The sequence below is a fragment of the Drosophila bipectinata genome, chromosome 4 (assembly GCF_030179905.1).
Source record: "Drosophila bipectinata strain 14024-0381.07 chromosome 4, DbipHiC1v2, whole genome shotgun sequence".
NCBI lineage: Eukaryota > Metazoa > Arthropoda > Insecta > Diptera > Drosophilidae > Drosophila > Drosophila bipectinata.
In genome coordinates this window covers 6,007,820-6,026,165 of record NC_091740.1, presented here as the reverse complement: position 1 = coordinate 6,026,165, position 18,346 = coordinate 6,007,820, and the positions used below count along the sequence as shown (strand labels likewise).

Genomic DNA, 18,346 nt, shown 5'->3' with positions numbered 1-18,346 from the left:
CCCGAACATAATAACCTGAAGGAATCATTCTATATAACGGGTATACACCGAACTACAATGGCTAATGAGTAGAGGACAAACATTTATAGTCTTTCTACTTGGAAAATTTAATTTTAATCTTGTTAGTAGAAGCTGGTTATATACCATTAAGAAGGTTGTGTTACAAATGGACACCTAGAATTGTTCTACAGTTTAATATTAGAACTTTTTTTTCGCGGTCTTTTAGAATTTAAAATGGTTTGTGCATCAATTAGAGCATTAGCTAGCATTTCTGTATTCATCATAAAGCTTAGAGGCCCAGACGACCGAGGGGCGCTCGAGAAACGATTAATTACTATATATTAAGCTGGTTGTAATTTATTAAGCTAGGAGTTAGTAAGGAAATTTAAAATTCTATACTTTAAATTTAAAGGACAGGAGCCAGATGTTATAAGAGTAGAGACCATTGTAGTTCGAACCTAAGACCCTAAAAGGGTAGTGCTGTGCATATGTCGAACTACAATGGCTAAGGAATAGATGACTAAAGTTTCTTGTCCTTCTATTAGGAATGTTAAATTTTAAGCCTGTTAGTAAATGCTGGCTATCTACATCCCTATTAATAAGGTTATGCAGAAAAACTACACCGAGCATTGTCCTACGATTTGTTAAGCTAGGTAAGTTTATAAGTAAGAGTCTACTATTATAAGATGGAAGGTGAAGATTCGCATCCCAGTTTAGACGACGAAAAAGTGAAAAGTCAAGAAATTCTTTTGTACGGATTTATGCGGTCCTGATGTACTCCATACTGGGGACTCCTGACGCTTGAACCGTACTCCAGTATAGGACGGATCAAAGAAATAAATAAGGTTTAAGTTATGTAGGGGTCGTTAAATTCTTTTGACCACCTTCTAATAAAACCAAGGACTTAAGCTTTATTAACCATTGAGGAAATATGGTCGGCAAATTTAATGTGTGTTTTTAAATGAGACTCTTTGTGTCCTTCCATCTAGGTAGCTGGAGATCCACGTTAAAAGATTAAATCCACGTTATAGAAAATCCCAGCATATTCAGTTCACTCAGCAAGAGCGAGTGATTGATTGAATCAAACGCTTAACTAAAGTCTGTGAAAATTACATCGGTTTGATATCCTTTACGAAAGCCATCTATGACAAAGGATGTCAACTCCAATAATACGCTTAATAAAGCCGTGCTGACAAGGAGAGATGATCGAAGAACAAAGGTGTTGCAAATGAGAAGTAACTAATTTTTCAAATAACTTTAAAATTGCCGACAATTTAGAGATGCCTCTGTAATTGGCGGCATTGGACTTTTTCCCTTTTTAAAGTGAAACTTCTTTAGGCGCGTCGGGGCAGATTGAAAATAGCCGAGTGAAACAGTAAGTTCGGAGCGTTACCAAAAACCGTCAAATATCGCTCCTTCCCACTCTCGCCTATTCGCTCTCTCGCATCGCAAGCGCTGAACGATGTGAGAGAGCCACCGAGACACGCCGTCTCTCCCCTCTCCCTTCTCTCTCGAATGCCTTTCTTTCTCTCCTGTTTGCTCTATAGCAAACTACCCACGCCGCGCATCAGCCGTTCAGTAAGTGTGATAAGAGGTTGGGATATTGCGTTGACCTGTGATTCGCACTGAACGAAGCGATATTCTTAATAGTTTTTAACAATATCGCTAAATCGAAGGAATATATATAATATAATCCAAGGTAAATATATATTAAGTAAATATATCAAATAAATATATCCAAAAACAAGAAAGGAATGGATGCTATATGATATAGTCGGCCGATCCTTATAAAATTTGGTAGGTTGGATTAACTGACCAAAAATATAATCTGTACTAAGTTCCAGCTTTCTATCTTCAAAAACTCGAAAGTTTGTCCATTTCCGATCGTTCAGTTATATGGCAGCTATAGGATATAGTCGGCCGATCCCGGCCGTTCCGACTTATATACTGCGTGCAAAGGAAAAAAGGATGTGTGCAAAGTTTCAGTCGACAGCTTTAAAACTGAGAGACTAGTTCACGTAGAAACAGACAGACGGACAAAGGGACAGACGGACATGCTCATATAAACTCAGGAGGTGATCCTCATCATTTTTATGTTCGTGAGGCACCTTGTAAACCAAGGAGGATTTGTTGAAGCGGACGGTTATTTCCATGACACAAATGAGTCAAAAAAAGCTATTTAAAGTACGGTAAAATTTTTTTAAGGTGGCATTTAGATCGGTGCTTTCCAGAATATCGGACCAATCATATGTATCGATAAGGCTATTAAGTTTGTGAAAATCAGTTTTACGGAAACAGCGAAACATTTTATTTTCCACTCATAGACACTCCTGATAGATACCAGAATTGGTTTTGTTTGATACCTCAAGCATGGGTTGATATTGGTCCTCTGGGGTTGAAAGGGGGAAAGCTATGGAGAGAGTGGTACCATCAGGATCAGACACAAAACATAAGTCTAAAAGCCGACCTAACGAATCTGTAACTTGGGTAATTCGACCTAGGGACATGTAAAACATGTCCGCGGTAAAGTCATGGTAAGTGATAAGGGATAAAGATGGTGAGTTATCGACGTTGGACCACTTTATTTCTGGGATATTAAAGTCGCCCACCGCTACAAGCTGGTCACGATCAGTCATAAGATTAAAAACGGATTGAATAGCGGACAAAGACGGTTTTGACGATGTATAATGTATAAAGAGTTCGCGGACAAAATGATTTTAATGCAAATAAATTCTATGACACCAAACTCTCTTCACAAGCAAGTTGGGAGTCTATCGAAATGAGGACTCCACCCCCTTTCGCTGAGGTCGATGCCTTCTAAAAGTGGTGTACTTACAGGAAAAAAATTCGGAGCTAAATTCGGAGTAAAGGCCATAATATGGGATGAAAAAAAAAGGAATATCAGAATATAGTTTGGGAAGTTTGCTACGTAGCTCCCTAGTATTCTGATAGGTAAGTGTTAGTGAAGATACTAGTTTCTTGGGTTAGTGGACAAAGAAGAGGATGGTCAGTGGTTCTAATGTCGGGAAGTTTCACTCCCACTGGTTTTAAAACTTTTTTTTTTACGGAACTAGGCTGATTTTCTTGAACGAAAATGTTGTTTGCCCAGATACTGGGTGAATAAATCGTCTTGAACATCAGCGCCGGCACACGAATCTTGAAAGAAGACGTGCGTCTTTCATAAATATATTTAAATTTCGCTAAGTCTTGCACCTTTATATTGGCTTTAGTTTTGGCTTTGATATAAGCCGAGATATTAATCTTTGAAGTATCAAAGCAAGCCGAGAAACATATATATGTTTCGATGGAGGAATTACCAGTTAGGGTTTTGGTGTCGCAGGTACGAGAACTGCAGCATCAGTCGGTGCCGGTGGTCCGGACTGTGGAATACCCTTTTGGGTGACTCTGACGGGGGTTTCATTTACTAGGACCTGTAGTATCACTTGAAGGGATACCATGGAGGACATATCAGACAATTGCTCATTTTCCGATAAAAACTTATTTTGATCGGGTATTCTTTTTGTTAGCTAATCTCAGCCATTAAAAAAAATGTTTTCATGGTTAGACCAAAATATCCAAAATAAAAGAATAACATTGATGCGTAATTAGAACAAAAACATCGACATGACAAAAAAATTGTTGGAAAATTGAAGCCTAGATAGATCTTTACCTTGTTTCTCTTCCATATTGAGTCCTGGATGGTGCTGCGAGTCTTCGTTTGTTGCTCATAATTGTTACTCATTTATCAGTCCCTAACAAAACACCACGGTAAAGCTCGGGACGAATAGAATGTGCGAGAGAAAAAGAGAGACCAGATCCAGCATTAGAACGAAGCTACACACGACCTCGGTTCGCAAACTGAGTCCCCATCATACCAGAAATGGTATATCCCAGCACGACCTATGGTTACACCTTAGAGTCTCATATCTAACGAGAGACTGAATTGCCTCCTCTCCGACAAATTCTTGCCAACGAATAAATGTAAGATAATAGGGAAATAACAAACGAGTATCTTTTAAAAAATTGACTGTCAAAATATAAGAACAAAATCGTCCAACGCAAAATACGTGGCTCTGATATCTCTCTAGGCTTCGCTTAAGTTTTTAAAAAGAAGTCAGCTTGGAAAATGGGATCTAATGGGACGATTTCTAATAGTACATTAGAAATATTGCCAAATGCATCTTTACCTTTGTTAATTCTCTCGGAGAGTTTTGGAGAGCTGGAGATTGCACTCCGAAACGCAGCCGTTAAAACTCTCGTCTCGTGACTACAATAGACAAACAGCTATACAATAAATGGTACAACAACTTTTTCCGGATAGCCCAACGTACTGGCCTACAGACCTTGAAAGTACTGCCTGACCAGTGATTACCGAAATTAATTGAATTAAATTTATTACCTATTTACCCCAATAAATGGGGTAAACATACTGAATTATTGAAAATAAATACTTGCGGCTCACGGAGATTTCTAAAATCTTAAAGGATCAACTAAAAACTAAAAAGGCACTGACTGTTATAATAATCCCAACTATGATAATAAAACTGCCAAACACCGCTATGGAGGTCATCTGAAAACTCTTCAACCTGATTATAAGACTTGGTCACTACCCAAATGTATAGAAAAAATCGATTGTTATAATGATTCTAAAACCAGGAAAAAGTCCTACAGAGCAAAATACCCGACTCAATCACTGAGTTTTTCAACACATAACGCTCACTTTTAACAGATAATCTCCTTTCAATAACCTTGAATAAAACTCAGGTACCGCAAGTTAGAAAAATAAGTTATCTAGGTGTCTACGATGGCGCAGGCGTATTGAATGTAAAAATTGCAACTGACGGTAAAGGCACATAGTCTATGCGGGACCTTGAATTGCAGATCTCTCCTTTGTAACCTCCCATCCGAGCCCCCGGAGCTTCTGGCGCGTCACCAAAGATGTGTGTGGCCTGCCGTTGTGATGGAAGACAATTCGGCCTCTATTAATCAAAGGTGGCCTCTTCTGCATGAGTGCTGCATTCATGCGATCCAGTTGGCTGTACAGGTTCGAATTGAGCGTTTGCCCATAGGGGAGAAGCTCATAGTGGATGATTCCCTGCCAATCCCACCAAAGGCTTGGCCACCGTCTGAGCAGCTTCACCGCTCTTTGACCACGACACACTTTTCATCGCCAGTCACCATTCGCTTCAAAAACGGGTCTTTTTTGTTGCGATTTAAGGTCAAATGTGTTTGGCGAGTAACAGGCGAAAAAAAAACAGATTTTCTGGAATTTTTTTTGGCCAAATCAAAAAGCCAATCGAAAATTTGTAAATGAGGTTTTATTATAATATATTTAAAGTACAAAATAATTTTTTTTTTAATAAATCGAAAAGAAAATGGCGGCTATGCATATGCCTTTCTTCGTAGGCCCTATTTTTTTAAATTAACGTCCTTAATTTTTGATGTAGAACAAAAAAAGAAGTTTGGTTAGTTTCTAATCATCAACAGCTATCGACACACGTAGGATTTTTGCGATATATTGATTTATTGCAAAATGCTGAATGATTGAAAAAAAGTTAACATTTTCACGAAAAAAAAAATCCAAAAAATTGTTGATAAAAAAAAAGTAAGCAATATAAAACAAGAAAGCAAAGCTAACTTTGGGCGGAGCCGAAGTTGATATACCCTTGCAGCTAAAACCGGATATATATCGGAAACATCGGATATAGTTGGCCGATCCTTATGATTACATCATAATAAAACCAATTAATTACAATAAAAACTCTAAAAAAAGTCCCAAGCTTCTATCTTCAAAAATACGAAAGTTGATATTTCTACCAAATACCATTTCCGATCGTTCAGTTATATGTCAGCTATAAGATATAGTCAACCGATCGTTATGAAATTTGGTAGATCGGATTAACTGACCAAAAATAGAATGTGTACCAAGTGCCAGCTTTCTATCATCAAAAACACGAAAGTTGGGTCATTTCCGATCGTTCAGTTATATGGCAGCTATAAGATATAGTCGGCCGATCCTTATGAAATTTGGAAAAAATAGCTCTCATGTCAAATTTGAAGTCTTTAACTCTAAAAACACTAAAGTTATACCATTTCCGATCAATCAATTTCCGGCCGTTCCGACTTATATACTGCTTGCAAAGGAAAGAAGGGTGTGTGCAAAGTTCAAGTCGATAGCTTTAAAACTGAGAGACTAGTTTGCGTAGAAACAGACAGACGGACAGACGACATTGATATGACATGCTCATATCAACTCAGGAGGTGATCCTGATCAAGAATATATATACTTTATAGGGTCGAAGATGTCTCCTTCACTGCGTTGCACACTTTTGGACAAAATTATAATACCCTCTGCAAGGGTATAAAAAATCGTGTCACGAAAAAAAAATCCACAAAATTGTTGATAAAAAAAAGTAAGCAATATAAAAAAAATCGTGTGTCGATAGACAAAGGTGTTTTGAATATACTGTCAAAATCTCAGATCGATAGCTTAAGAGTTCGATTTATGTTTCCGGCCGTCTCAAAAAAAAACGGTTTCGAGAAAAACTCGTTTAAAGTTTTAAGTACTGTGGCATATACATACCTGTGAGGCATCGCCGGAGAATGGAAAATTTCGACACTTAGAAACTTCTGCCGGACTCTATCTTTCGATATGTTATTTTTAAGACCCTAAAGAATTTTTTAAGCAGAAAAACAAATTTTCGATTTTTTAAAATTTCCCCCTTAAGGGGGGACATCTGAGTAGAATTTTGAAAAAATTGAAATTTTTGTTGTTCGCTTAAAAAATTCTGCGGCGATGCTTCACAGGTATATCCCACAGTACTTAAAACTTTAAGGGGTCACGCCACCCTGAAATTTTCAAAACATCGATTTTTTTTTTTACTTAATTTAAAAGAATATATTCTTACGCGTATTTTAAGACGTCCCCGAAGACAATATCTTGATAATTATGGAAGTTATGTTTATTTGAAGTCGGCACGGCAGGAGGGCACCTAAGACACTTCTTTTTCTTCTTTTGCGTTTTTCTCGAAACCACTTTTTTCAAGACGGTGGGCATGATAACGCAAAAACTGTTCAACCGATTGACTTGAAATTTGAAACACATCTTCTTACATGGATTTTCCACAGAGTGACGTAGGATTTTTTCGATCCAATGGATAGAAATTTGTTTATACAATTTTTAGTACGACATTTTTTGCCCAAAACATTGAGTCAAGTTTTGAAGTGCTCTCATTTGCGTAATTTTTTTTTTTCTAAAACGGCTACGTCACTCTTCCAAATTTATCACTTTTTAAAAAAAAATTTTGTTTACTTTTTTCTGATGAAAATTGACACGTGAATCATGCCCACCATCAAGGAGCACTCCGGAAAAACCCATGATCGCCGATGTTCATATCTCCGCCATTTTGAATTGAAAACAAATTTTTTTTTAGAATTTATAAAGCTCATTAGTTGTATTAAATAGAAATAAAAGTGGAAAAATCCTATCTCAACTAGTTTAGTCACAAGAAATTCCTGAAAAACCGTCCCGTTTCCACGCGGTCAGGGTGGCGTAACCCCTTAAACGCGTTTTTCTCGAAACCACTTTTTTTGAGTTGGCCGAACACATAACTCAAACAACTCTTAACCTATCGATCTAAAATTTTGACAGTATACTCAGAATACCTATGTCTATCGACACACGTAGGATTTTTTTACGTTTTTTTTATTTTGCTTACTTTTTTTTTTATCAACAATTTTGTGACGTTTTTTGTTCGTGAAAATTGAAAATTTTGTTCAATCACTCACTATTTTGCAAAAAATCAAAATATCGAAAAAATCCTACGTGTGTCGATAGCCGTTGAGATACAAAAACTAGATCAAAAATTAGGGACGTTAGGTGTTCGGCCATGGACCCCCTTTAAAAAAATAGGGCCTACGAATAAGGGACGCAGGGCCGCCATTTTGTTTTCGATTTATTAAAAAAAAAATTTTATTTTGTACTATAAATATAATATAATAAAACCTCATTTACAAATTTTCGATTAGCTGTTTTGATTTGGCCAAAAAAAATTCGAGAAAATCCGCTTTTTTTTGGCCTGTTACTCAGATGTCCCCCCTTAAAAGGGTTTAGCTCCTCAATGGTCGGGCTGCCCTCTCGGTTCTCTAGAGCTTTAGGATCGCAATTTGAATTCGGACCGCACTCGTACATTTTGTCACTGCTTAGACCCATAAACTGGTTTATCGTAAATTCATCGAGTTTTAAATACATGCAGAATAAATAACTAATATGTTTTAAAAACCTAATTTCGACCTTTTTTTTTTGAGTGGATTATTGTTATTGAAAAACCTCAATGACCATGTTGGAAATATGATCAGAAAATATGAGTTATAAATCTAATAAGACTCCCAGATCGTTGTCCTGGGTTCATTTTCTAAAGCGCACCAATGGGAATGTACATAACCTAGTGTGGACTAGATCGTGTTTGTGTTAATGTTTATAAATGTATTTTTTTTATAATGGTAATAAACACCATTTTTGAAAGTTATCCAAATCCGAATAAAGTCTAGAGTGCGCACAAGTGAATTTATATCAGTGGTCGGCCCGGCCCTATTCTGAGGGCATAGGAAAGTTCTCTGCCCGAGCTCTGCCACACACACACAGTATAAATGTGTGAACCGTCATGCTCACAGCCTACTCTTTGCTATTCGTTATTAATACTAATGCGTTAAAATCATATCAATGTATAGGTATGTAGTCTAAGGAGATATGCAGTCAAATCTCAAGAAAATCTATCACATAGCGTGAAATCATGATTTGAGTGATATTTTCGATATGCATAAGTATTAGTAACGAAAAGCTAAAAGTAGGCTGCGATCATGACGTTTCATACTTTTGTACTTGGCTGGAGAAATATAATAATCCATAACCACAAAAACGAGTTCACCTCAAAGCACCTTTTTTTCGAAGACGTTACCTACAACGTCTGCAGAATTTTGTAATCAAAGTTAAATTTACTTAAAACGAAACACAAATACAGCATTCGACCTCAGGAATTTTTTTTGTAGACCGTTTTGCCGAGTGACATGTCAACACATCACTGTCTGATGTTCTTAGATGAAAATGTTTTCTGGCCAAAAACTGGATGAACAACTACTCGTGTTAAAAATCAGCACGGGCACACGAATCTGGAAAGAAGACGAACGCCTAATATATTTATATCCTTGCAAAGGGAATTATAATGGTGGAACGCTCTGGACATAACCATGGTTTTAAACAGAATACGCCTACAACACAACAACCTCCCAGCCTAGTAATAATACTAATTTAGGCACAGAATAAATTAAAAAAATTTTATCCAGAAAGTTCAAAATTTTGAAAATTAAATCATAAAATTTTAGATGAGTTTCAATTCTTGCTCCTTGAAGTTTAATCCTTGCTCTCACTTAACAATTAACAACAAATGGTTGTTTATTAAAATTGGATTGAATAATCTGTTTTACATATTGATATTTTTTTTTTAGTTCATGCCGATTATTTTTCAATTTCACTTTCGTATTAAGTCTTGTGAATGTTCAAAGCAAGTCAGTTATTTAAACGCAATGAGTACTACAAACTATAAAAAAAAAACCAAAAAGGACGGCTTTTGTCGAGTTTCCCGACTATATTATATCCGGTACTCATATCTTCCACCCACAATTTGACTAACCGTTAAAGTTTAAACTGAAAAGGTATGGATTCTCAGCAACAAATTTTTGTTGCTTACTTTTGAAACAACTTGGTCGCTTATTTTTATTGACTTTATTCGCTTGTCCTTTCCTTTAAAAACTAGTGTACATACAAACCAAACCTGTTTTCCATAAAACCTCAGATTTAAAACAGATAAAAAATGTATTTAATTTATAATATGTTTTTATATAACAAAGTGTTAATTTTTTGTTTTAGAATTCCCATAGCGTCGAATAAAAATGTATTGGAATGTTCGGATGCTTCTTTATCTTGTAAGTAAATATTCTTTTTTTTATTTTTATCAGTAATTTAACAAAAAATATATATTTATAATAATACAGGGTGACAATAAATAACCCGGACAAACTTTGAAGCAATCTATTATAAATGTATTATGATGCAGCCCTTAAATAAATGCATTTATCGATAGCTTTTACTTTTCTGAAACAAATATATTTACATTTTTGTGATTCCCATCCATTTGATATTTCTTTCGGGATGTCTAACAATCGTTGTGCAATTTTAAAACTGTTTCAACATGGAAATCGCCAATGCGACATTGTTCGTTTGCTTGGCATACCAAAACAAACGGTCTCTGACGCTATCCGGCGATTTAATGAGCTTGGCCATGAAGGTGACCGTCCCGGACGAGGCAGACTATGTACCGCTAACACTTCCAGAATTCGCCAGATAGTGAAAAAGCGGATCACTCGGAATTGCAGAGTCTCGGTCAGAAAAATAGTTCGTGAAATCGGAGTGAATCGAGAAAGTGTTCGGTTGATAGCAAAAAATGAGCTTAATCTCAAGCCCAACAAGCTCCAAAAAATGCATCTTCTTACGGATGACAATAAGTGCGTGAGACTCCAAAGATGCCGTCAGCTAAAGCGTCGGGCCGCAGCTCAAAAATGGGAGCGTGTTCTTTTCACGGACGAGACATCCAACAGGCGCACAATCACAAAAATTACAGAAGCTGGTCTGCTAAAGCTCCAGGTACCTCTAAAATTATAGAGCGCCGTCAATGTGAGCAGTCTTTAATGGTTTGGGGAGGAAAATGCGCCACTGGCAAAACACCCCTTGTTTTCATCGATCAAGGGGTCAAAATCAATCAGGAAGTGTACCGTCGGGACATTTTGGAAACTATTGTGCTTCCTTGGGCCCAGCAGCACTTCGGTGATACGGAGTGGACGTTTCAACAGGATTCAGCGTCAGCCCATAGAGCCAAATTGACTCAGGACTGGTGAAAAGCCAATTGCCCGGACTTTATCACATGCAGTGAATGGTCACCTTACTCGCCAGATCTTAATCCGATGGACTAGAGTGTGTGGTCTATTTTGGAGTCCAGGGCATGTGCTTAACGCCACATAAGTTTGGAGGCGCTGAAGCAATCATTGCTCCGAGAACGGGATCGATTATCGGAAGAACCTCTTGCGGCCCATTGCGCCAAATTTCCAGAAACGTTTAGGGCTCTGCATCGCAGCCCAAGGAAGGCACTACGAAACCAGCTGAATATATGTTAACACAATACCTATTTAATAGTTGGGTATCTGCATTTTTTCTCAAATACAGTTCCTTAAAAAGTTATGATCAAAAATGTTTGTCCGGGTTATTTATTGTCACCCTGTAATAAAAAAAACAAGAAAGGAAAGCTAAATTCGGGCGGAGCCGAAGTTTATATACCCTTGCAGTTAAAACCGGATATATATCGCAAACATCGGATATAGTTGGCCGATCCTTATTGGAATATGAATATATAATACAATTTATTACAATACAAAATCTAAAAAAAAGTCCCAAACTTCTATCTTCAAACATACCAAAGTTGGTATTTCTACCAAAAACCATTTCCGATCGTTCAGTTATATGGCACCTATAAGATATAGTCGGACGATCGTTATGAAATTTGGTAGGTCGGATTAACTGACCAAAAATATAATCTCTACCAAGTTCCAGCTTTATATCTTCAAAAACACGAAAGTTGAGTTATTTCCGATCGTTCAGTTATATGGCAGCTATAGAATATCGTCGGCCGATCGTTATGAAATTTGGTAGGTCGGATCAACTGACCAAAAATATAATCTCTACCAAGTTCCAGCTTTATATCTTCAAAAACACGAAAGTTGAGTTATTTCCGATCATTCAGTTATATGGCAGCTATAGGATATAGTCGGCCGATCCTTACGAAATTTGGCATGTCGTATTATTTTGCCAAAAATAGCCCTCATGTAAAATTTGAACTCTCTCACTCCAAAAGTTATTTACACCGAAGTTATACCATTTCCGATCAATCAGTTATATGGCAGCTATAGGATATAGTTGGCCGGTCCGGGCCGTTCCGACTTATACACTGCGTGCAAAGGAAAGAAGGGTGTGTGCAAAGTTTTAAGTCAATAGCCTTAAAACTGAGAGACTAGTTTGCGTAGAAACAGACAGACGGACATGCTCATATCAACTCAGGAGGTGATCCTGATCAAGAATATATATAATTTATAGGGTCGAAGATGTCTCCTTCACTGCGTTGCACACTTTTGACCAAAATTATAATACCCTCTGCAAGGGTATAACAAGAAAGATAAGCTATCTTCGGGCGGAGCCGAAGTTGATGTACCCTTGCAGTTAAAACCGGATATATATCGCAAACATCGGATATAGTTGGCCGATCCTTATGAGAATATGATAATATAACCCAATTTATTATAATACAAAATCTAAAAAATGTCTCAACTTCTATCTTCAAAAATACAAAAGTTGGTATTTTTACCAAAAACCATTTCCGATCGTTCAGTTATATAGCAGCTATAAGATATAGTCGGTTAATCGTAATGAAATTTGGTAGGTCGGATCAACTGACCAAAAATAGATCTGTACGAAATAGAAATACGAAATCTTTACGAAATTCAAACTTTTTATTCTCAAAAACACGAAAGTTGCGTCAATTCCGATCGTTCAGTTATATGGCAGCTATAGGATATAGTCAGCCGATCCCGGTCGTTCCGACTTATATACTGCGTGCAAAGGAAAGAAGGGTGTGTGCAAAGTTTCAAGTCGATAGCTTTAAAACTGAGAGACTAGTTTGCGTAGAAACAGACAGACGGATAGAAAAACATTTTTATATCAACTCAGGAGGTGATCCTGATCAAGAATATATATACTTTATAGGGTCGGAGATGTTTCCTTCAATGCGTTGCACACATTTGGACAAAATTATAATACTCTCTGCAAGGGTATAAATAAAATGTTTCCAAAAAAATTAAATATAATATTAATATTAAGATTTTTTATTGAAATTGAAGGTGTTGGTTGCTTGTTATTAATTTCTTGCAGTTTACTAAAAACATAATTTTTGCTCTGGAGATGCTCTTTTCTTTGAGATATTGGATCATAGTTGGCGGGCCAAATGCCAACCCAATTGAGTTCCTTTTTTCTTTCATTTGCTTCTCTAAACTGGAGTTTGTAAGAGGCGATTGGTATTCCAGTACCCTCCATTTCAGACTGAAGTGGTGTCGTGGTTTCTATGCAAACCAATTCGTCTGCCATGAAGTTGCCTGTTATTTGCCATTTTATAGCCGCTTTGCTTTCTTTTTATATGTTGACTTCGCTCCGTGCAAGGTTTAAAGGATTGAGACTGTTTAGTGCTTTCCTTATTGCTATCACTTCAGCTTGTAAGACGCTGCAGTATTTGGGTTATTCTTAAGGGGTTATATACCTTTTTTATTTAAAAAAAAACGAAAATTTTTTTAGTGGTTTATCTTGAAGAACAACTCCTTGAGAACATTTTCCCAAATTTTCATAGAGATTGGAGCAGTAGAAAAAAAGTTACAGCGCTCCTAACCGCGCGCCTCATTGCGGCCTTGAACTGAACTTGAAACTTTAAACGCGAATATCTCGAAATGGTGTTTCTTGAAAAATGACTTTGCGGTGACAATGATTGACGGAAAACTACTAAACCGATTTACTTCAAATTTTTTTTAAAATGTTCGTAATGAAATTCTCTTGTGCTTGAACGATCGACTTTTCACGCGCAAACTTTTTTTTCGGCGAAATAAATTTTTTAGTAAAATTTCTAGAGACCAAAACGTTCATTTTTAGCATAAAACGCTGCCATATCCAAACAAAAACAAAAAATTTTAAAATCGATCGTTCAAGCACAAGAGATTACTCTAAACTAATGAAATTTTTTTACTTTTATGATTTAAGTTGACCTTTTTGACCTGGGGAACTGTCACCGCAAGGCTCTAAAAAAAAAAAGGCCTCTAAGGAAAACAGCCACCCCTTAAAAACTATTCAATATTTTTTCACCAAATTTTGCACAAACATTGTTAATAAAGTGTACTATCAAAATATTAAAACATCCGTGTAATTAAATAATTGCTACATACCTAAAAAAAAATTCAAACTTTCCTCTTTTTCTTCGAAAAAGAAGGTATATAACCCCTTAAGGAGGCTCTTATGGCTTCCTCCTACTTTAATTTCTAGTTTTGAGACTTTATTTTTCCATTCCTTCCTTCCGGGAATGATGATGCTGGAAAGAGTTTATATGTGTTCCTCGGGAGTACCATAGCCTGTGCTGCTAAGAATTTGGGTATTAAGTAAGTAAGCATTAATTAAATTAAGTTAAAGAGTGGAGTGTCCGGTGATGTTTGGGTTCCACTAGTGTGTTTGTCTTAGCCTGACTGTCGCCTCTTTCGCTTGTTCCATACCAGCTAGTTCTGGATTGGATAGGCTTAGTATGGCGTTTAGGGCTGCGTTTCGAGTGGTACTGAGGGTGCCACTGATGCATAGTGCTACCGCTCTCTGAATTTTTTAAAACTTGGTAAACCACATATGGTGGTTTTCTTTTTGAGGGCTGGCCACCATACCAAATATCCGGCAACATCCGCATCCTCCCTCTTCCATGCTACATAGAATCGAGTTGACATCTATGTTCCATAGAAGAGGGGAGAGGACTTCTCCTTGCGTGGTTCCTCTGCTGACGGCCCTTCAGAGGGTGGATGTGCCTAGGGTAGACATCCCTGTCCTGCATATTAGCAATTAATCAATGAGGGATGAAAAGTTGGGAAAATTAAATATAAAGCTTCTATAAATCATAGAAACAAATTTTTCTATGGAAGATTTTTTAGTTCCTTTTGAAATTAGTAGAGCATACCATATTTTAATTTTTGATTAAAGGAAAAGTCCAGTCCAAGTTAAGTTTTTTTTTAAATATTTAATGGTACGGAAGGCTGTTGGTGAAAAAATTATGGTCAAATATCAGCGCGAAATCATGAATTGAGTAATTCATGATTCAGATACCAACTCAACTTTCAGATATATTTCTGAACAAAAAAAACTTGGGGATAGAATATTAAGTGCTCTGAGTTCGAATTCAACTAAAACTTTTTTTTTGTTTTCATTTTTGGGTTTATTTAAAAAATATGAAACATGAAAAACTCATCTATAATGGGCGTTTAATATTTTTGCATTACTTAAGGGGGGACATCTGAGTAGAATTTTGAAAAAATCGAAAATTTTTTTTTTCGCTTGAAAAATTTTTTAGGGTTTTAAAAATGACATATCAAAAGATAGAGTCCGGCAAAAGTGTCTAAGTGTCGAAATTTTCCATTCTGCGGCGATGCTTCACAGGTATATCCCACAGTACTTAAAACTTTAAACGCGGTTTTCTCGGGTTGGCCGAACACCTAACTCGAACAACTCTTAACCTATCGATCTAAAATTTTGACAGTATACTCAGAATACCTATGTCTATCGACACACGTAGGATTTTTTTACGTTTTTTTTATTTTGCTTACTTTTTTTTTTATCAACAATTTTGTGACGTTTTTTGTTAGTGAAAATGGAAAATTTTGTTCAATCACTTGCCATTTTGGAAAAAATCCATATATCGAAAAAATCCTACGTGTGTCGATAGCCGTTGAGATAAAGAAACTAACCAAACTTGATTTTTTGTTCTAGATCAAAAATTAAGGACGTTAGGTGTTCGGCCATGGACCCCCTTTAAAAAAATAGGGCCTTCGAATAAGGGCTGCAGGGCCGCCATTTTGTTTTCGATTTATTAAAAAAAAATTTTTTTGTGTAGTTTAAATATAATATAATAAAACCCCATTTAAAAATTTTCGATTAGCTGTTTTGATTTGGCCAAAAAAAATTCGAGAAAAACCGCTTTTTTTTGGCCTGTTACTCAGATGTCCCCCCTTAAAAAATTTCATTGCAACTGTAAATGTAAACCTGGGTGCGTGAAATTATAGATATGTAATTAAAGTAAAAATTACAGCTAAAACGGAGCAATCGCAAGGCGAAAGAAAAAACAAGACGAAAAAATGACTGATCAACACAAAAAATCGAAGAGAAAAATCAAATTGACAAATACTCAAAATAATTTTATTTATAGAAATCTCATTCAAACGGTCTGTAATAACCTGATTAAATTGAAGCTCTAGAGAACCGAGAGGGCAACGCGACCATTACCTATGATGACCATAAACTATGTTCCTATCTTAGTATATTGATTTTCATTGATTCGGAAAAATCAACTTGTTTGTTTTGGAACTTGTTTTGAGAAAAGCGTTAAACCTTCAAAAATTTTCATAATTTTCCAATAAAATTGGTCTCGTTTTATTCAGCATTAATGCGACAATATTGATATGTGTCAAAAATGATAGCATATCTTGTAAGTCGTACCCAAAAAATGGCGTCATTTCGAACACTAAAAACACGAACGAAAAACACGAACAAAATGCCAAAATGTCAATTTCATGTGTAAAAACTGTATCCTTTTTGTTAAAAAAATGTAAGGCACAATGTAAGGCACAAAAGCTTAAAATCGGTCTAAAATTACGCGTTTAGGAATTTTTTAGACATATACGCCGCTGCCGCCGATTTTTGTCTTATTTGACGCGCCGCCGCCAAATTATGAAAATAACGGCGCTCCGCTGGTACAACACCGGTCTTCGGTGTTATTATTCTTTATAAAACTAAAAAAAAAAAATATATAAATCATAAAAATGGCCAAATACTCCATATAAATAATCTATTAATCGTTGAGATTGTCTCATCCCCGCTATGTCCCATCTCTAGAACATATGTTTGGTGTAGTTTACATTTTAAAGCTGTGTCACAGCTCAGTCCTCACAACGTATGTAAATAAATTAATTTTCATACATGAAAATTACGACACTTGCAAAGAAAGTTTAACTTAAATTTACAAATTGAAGAGATAAAAATAAACTGAATTGAAAACTGAACTTTAATTATGTCTAGGGAAAAGTATTAACTTGTAAATCAAAAGCGTTTTTACGCATACTGAATGAAACTTATTCAAGTCAAGGAAAAAGACTAATATTTTTATTTTTATTTGTTACTGAATTTTAATTTATTTTTATTTCATTTACTTATTAAATTTAATAAAGGCGTTATAGACTAAAATAATACAAAAATACTAATTTTATTTAATTTGAAAAAATTCTGTACGCCGCCGGCCGCCGGTTCTTTCTGACCACTACGCCGCCGCCGGTTCTTTCTGACTACTACGCCGCCGCCGACGAGTCATTTTGACCTCTACGCCGCCGCTGAAGCCTTTAACCATCGGCGTAAACCTCTAGAATTTTTAAGCCCAAAAAGTCACGAAAAACCGTTTTTTTTAAATAAATCAAGATTTTGATGGTTACAAATATTTCATATAACTGATTGATCGGAAGTGATATAACTTTGGTGCTTTTAGAGTTAGAGAGTTCGGATTTGGCAAAATAATACGACCTACCAAATTTTATACGAATCGGCCGACTATATCCTATAGCTGCCATATAACTGAAAGATAGTAAATGACCCAACTTTCGTGTTTTTGAAGATAGAAAACTGTAACTTATTAAAGATTCTATTTTTGGTCTGTTGATAAAGCTGAACGATCGGAAATTGTGTTTGGTAGAAATACCAACTTTGGTACTTTTGAAGATAGAAGCTTGGGACTTTTTTTTATACCCTTGCAGAGGGTATTATAATTTTGTCCAAAAGTGTGCAACGCAGTGAAGGAGACATCTTCGACCCTATAAAGTATATATATCTTGATCAGGATCACCTCCTGAGTTGATATAAAAATGTTCTTCTATCCGTCTGTCTGTTTCTACGCAAACTAGTCTCTCAGTTTTAAAGCTATCGACTTGAAACTATGCACACACCCTTCTTTCCTTTGCACGCAGTATATAAGTCGGAACGACCGGGATCGGCTGACTATATCCTATAGCTGCCATATAACTGAACGATCGGAATTGACGCAACTTTCGTGTTTTTGAGAATAAAAAGTTTGAATTTCGTAAAGATTTCGTATTTCTATTTCGTACAGATCTATTTTTGGTCAGTTGATCCGACCTACCAAATTTCATTACGATTAACCGACTATATCTTATAGCTGCTATATAACTGAACGATCGGATATTTTGTATATTTTAAGATAGAAGCTTGAGTCTTTTTTTTAAGATTTTGTATTGTAATAAATTGGTCATATTACGATATTCTCATAATGATCGGCCCACTACGTCTTATTTTTGCAATATATATACGGTTTTAATTGCAAGGGTATATCAACTTCGGCTCCGCCAGAAATTAGCTTTCCCTTCTTGTTCTTTCTTCAAAAACACGAAAAAGATC

At 36.1% G+C, this 18,346-nt stretch overlaps 1 protein-coding gene and 1 long non-coding RNA gene across 5 annotated transcripts in view; both read left to right on the top strand.

The window, feature by feature from the left end:
• eIF4G1 (eukaryotic translation initiation factor 4G1) overlaps window positions 1-18,346 on the top strand; it is an 86,859-nt gene that overhangs the window by 54,382 nt on the left and 14,131 nt on the right. For all 4 annotated transcript variants that reach the window (XM_043213607.2, XM_070282461.1, XM_043213606.2 and 1 more), the window contains one exon: window positions 9,926-9,981. In XM_043213607.2, the coding sequence (XP_043069542.1) occupies window positions 9,926-9,981 (56 nt within the window). The remainder of the gene's footprint in view (window positions 1-9,925; window positions 9,982-18,346) is intronic.
• On the top strand, window positions 8,730-9,380 carry LOC138926869 (uncharacterized). Its single transcript, XR_011443558.1, has 2 exons — window positions 8,730-8,987; window positions 9,049-9,380. It is a non-coding gene; the product is annotated as an uncharacterized lncRNA (long non-coding RNA).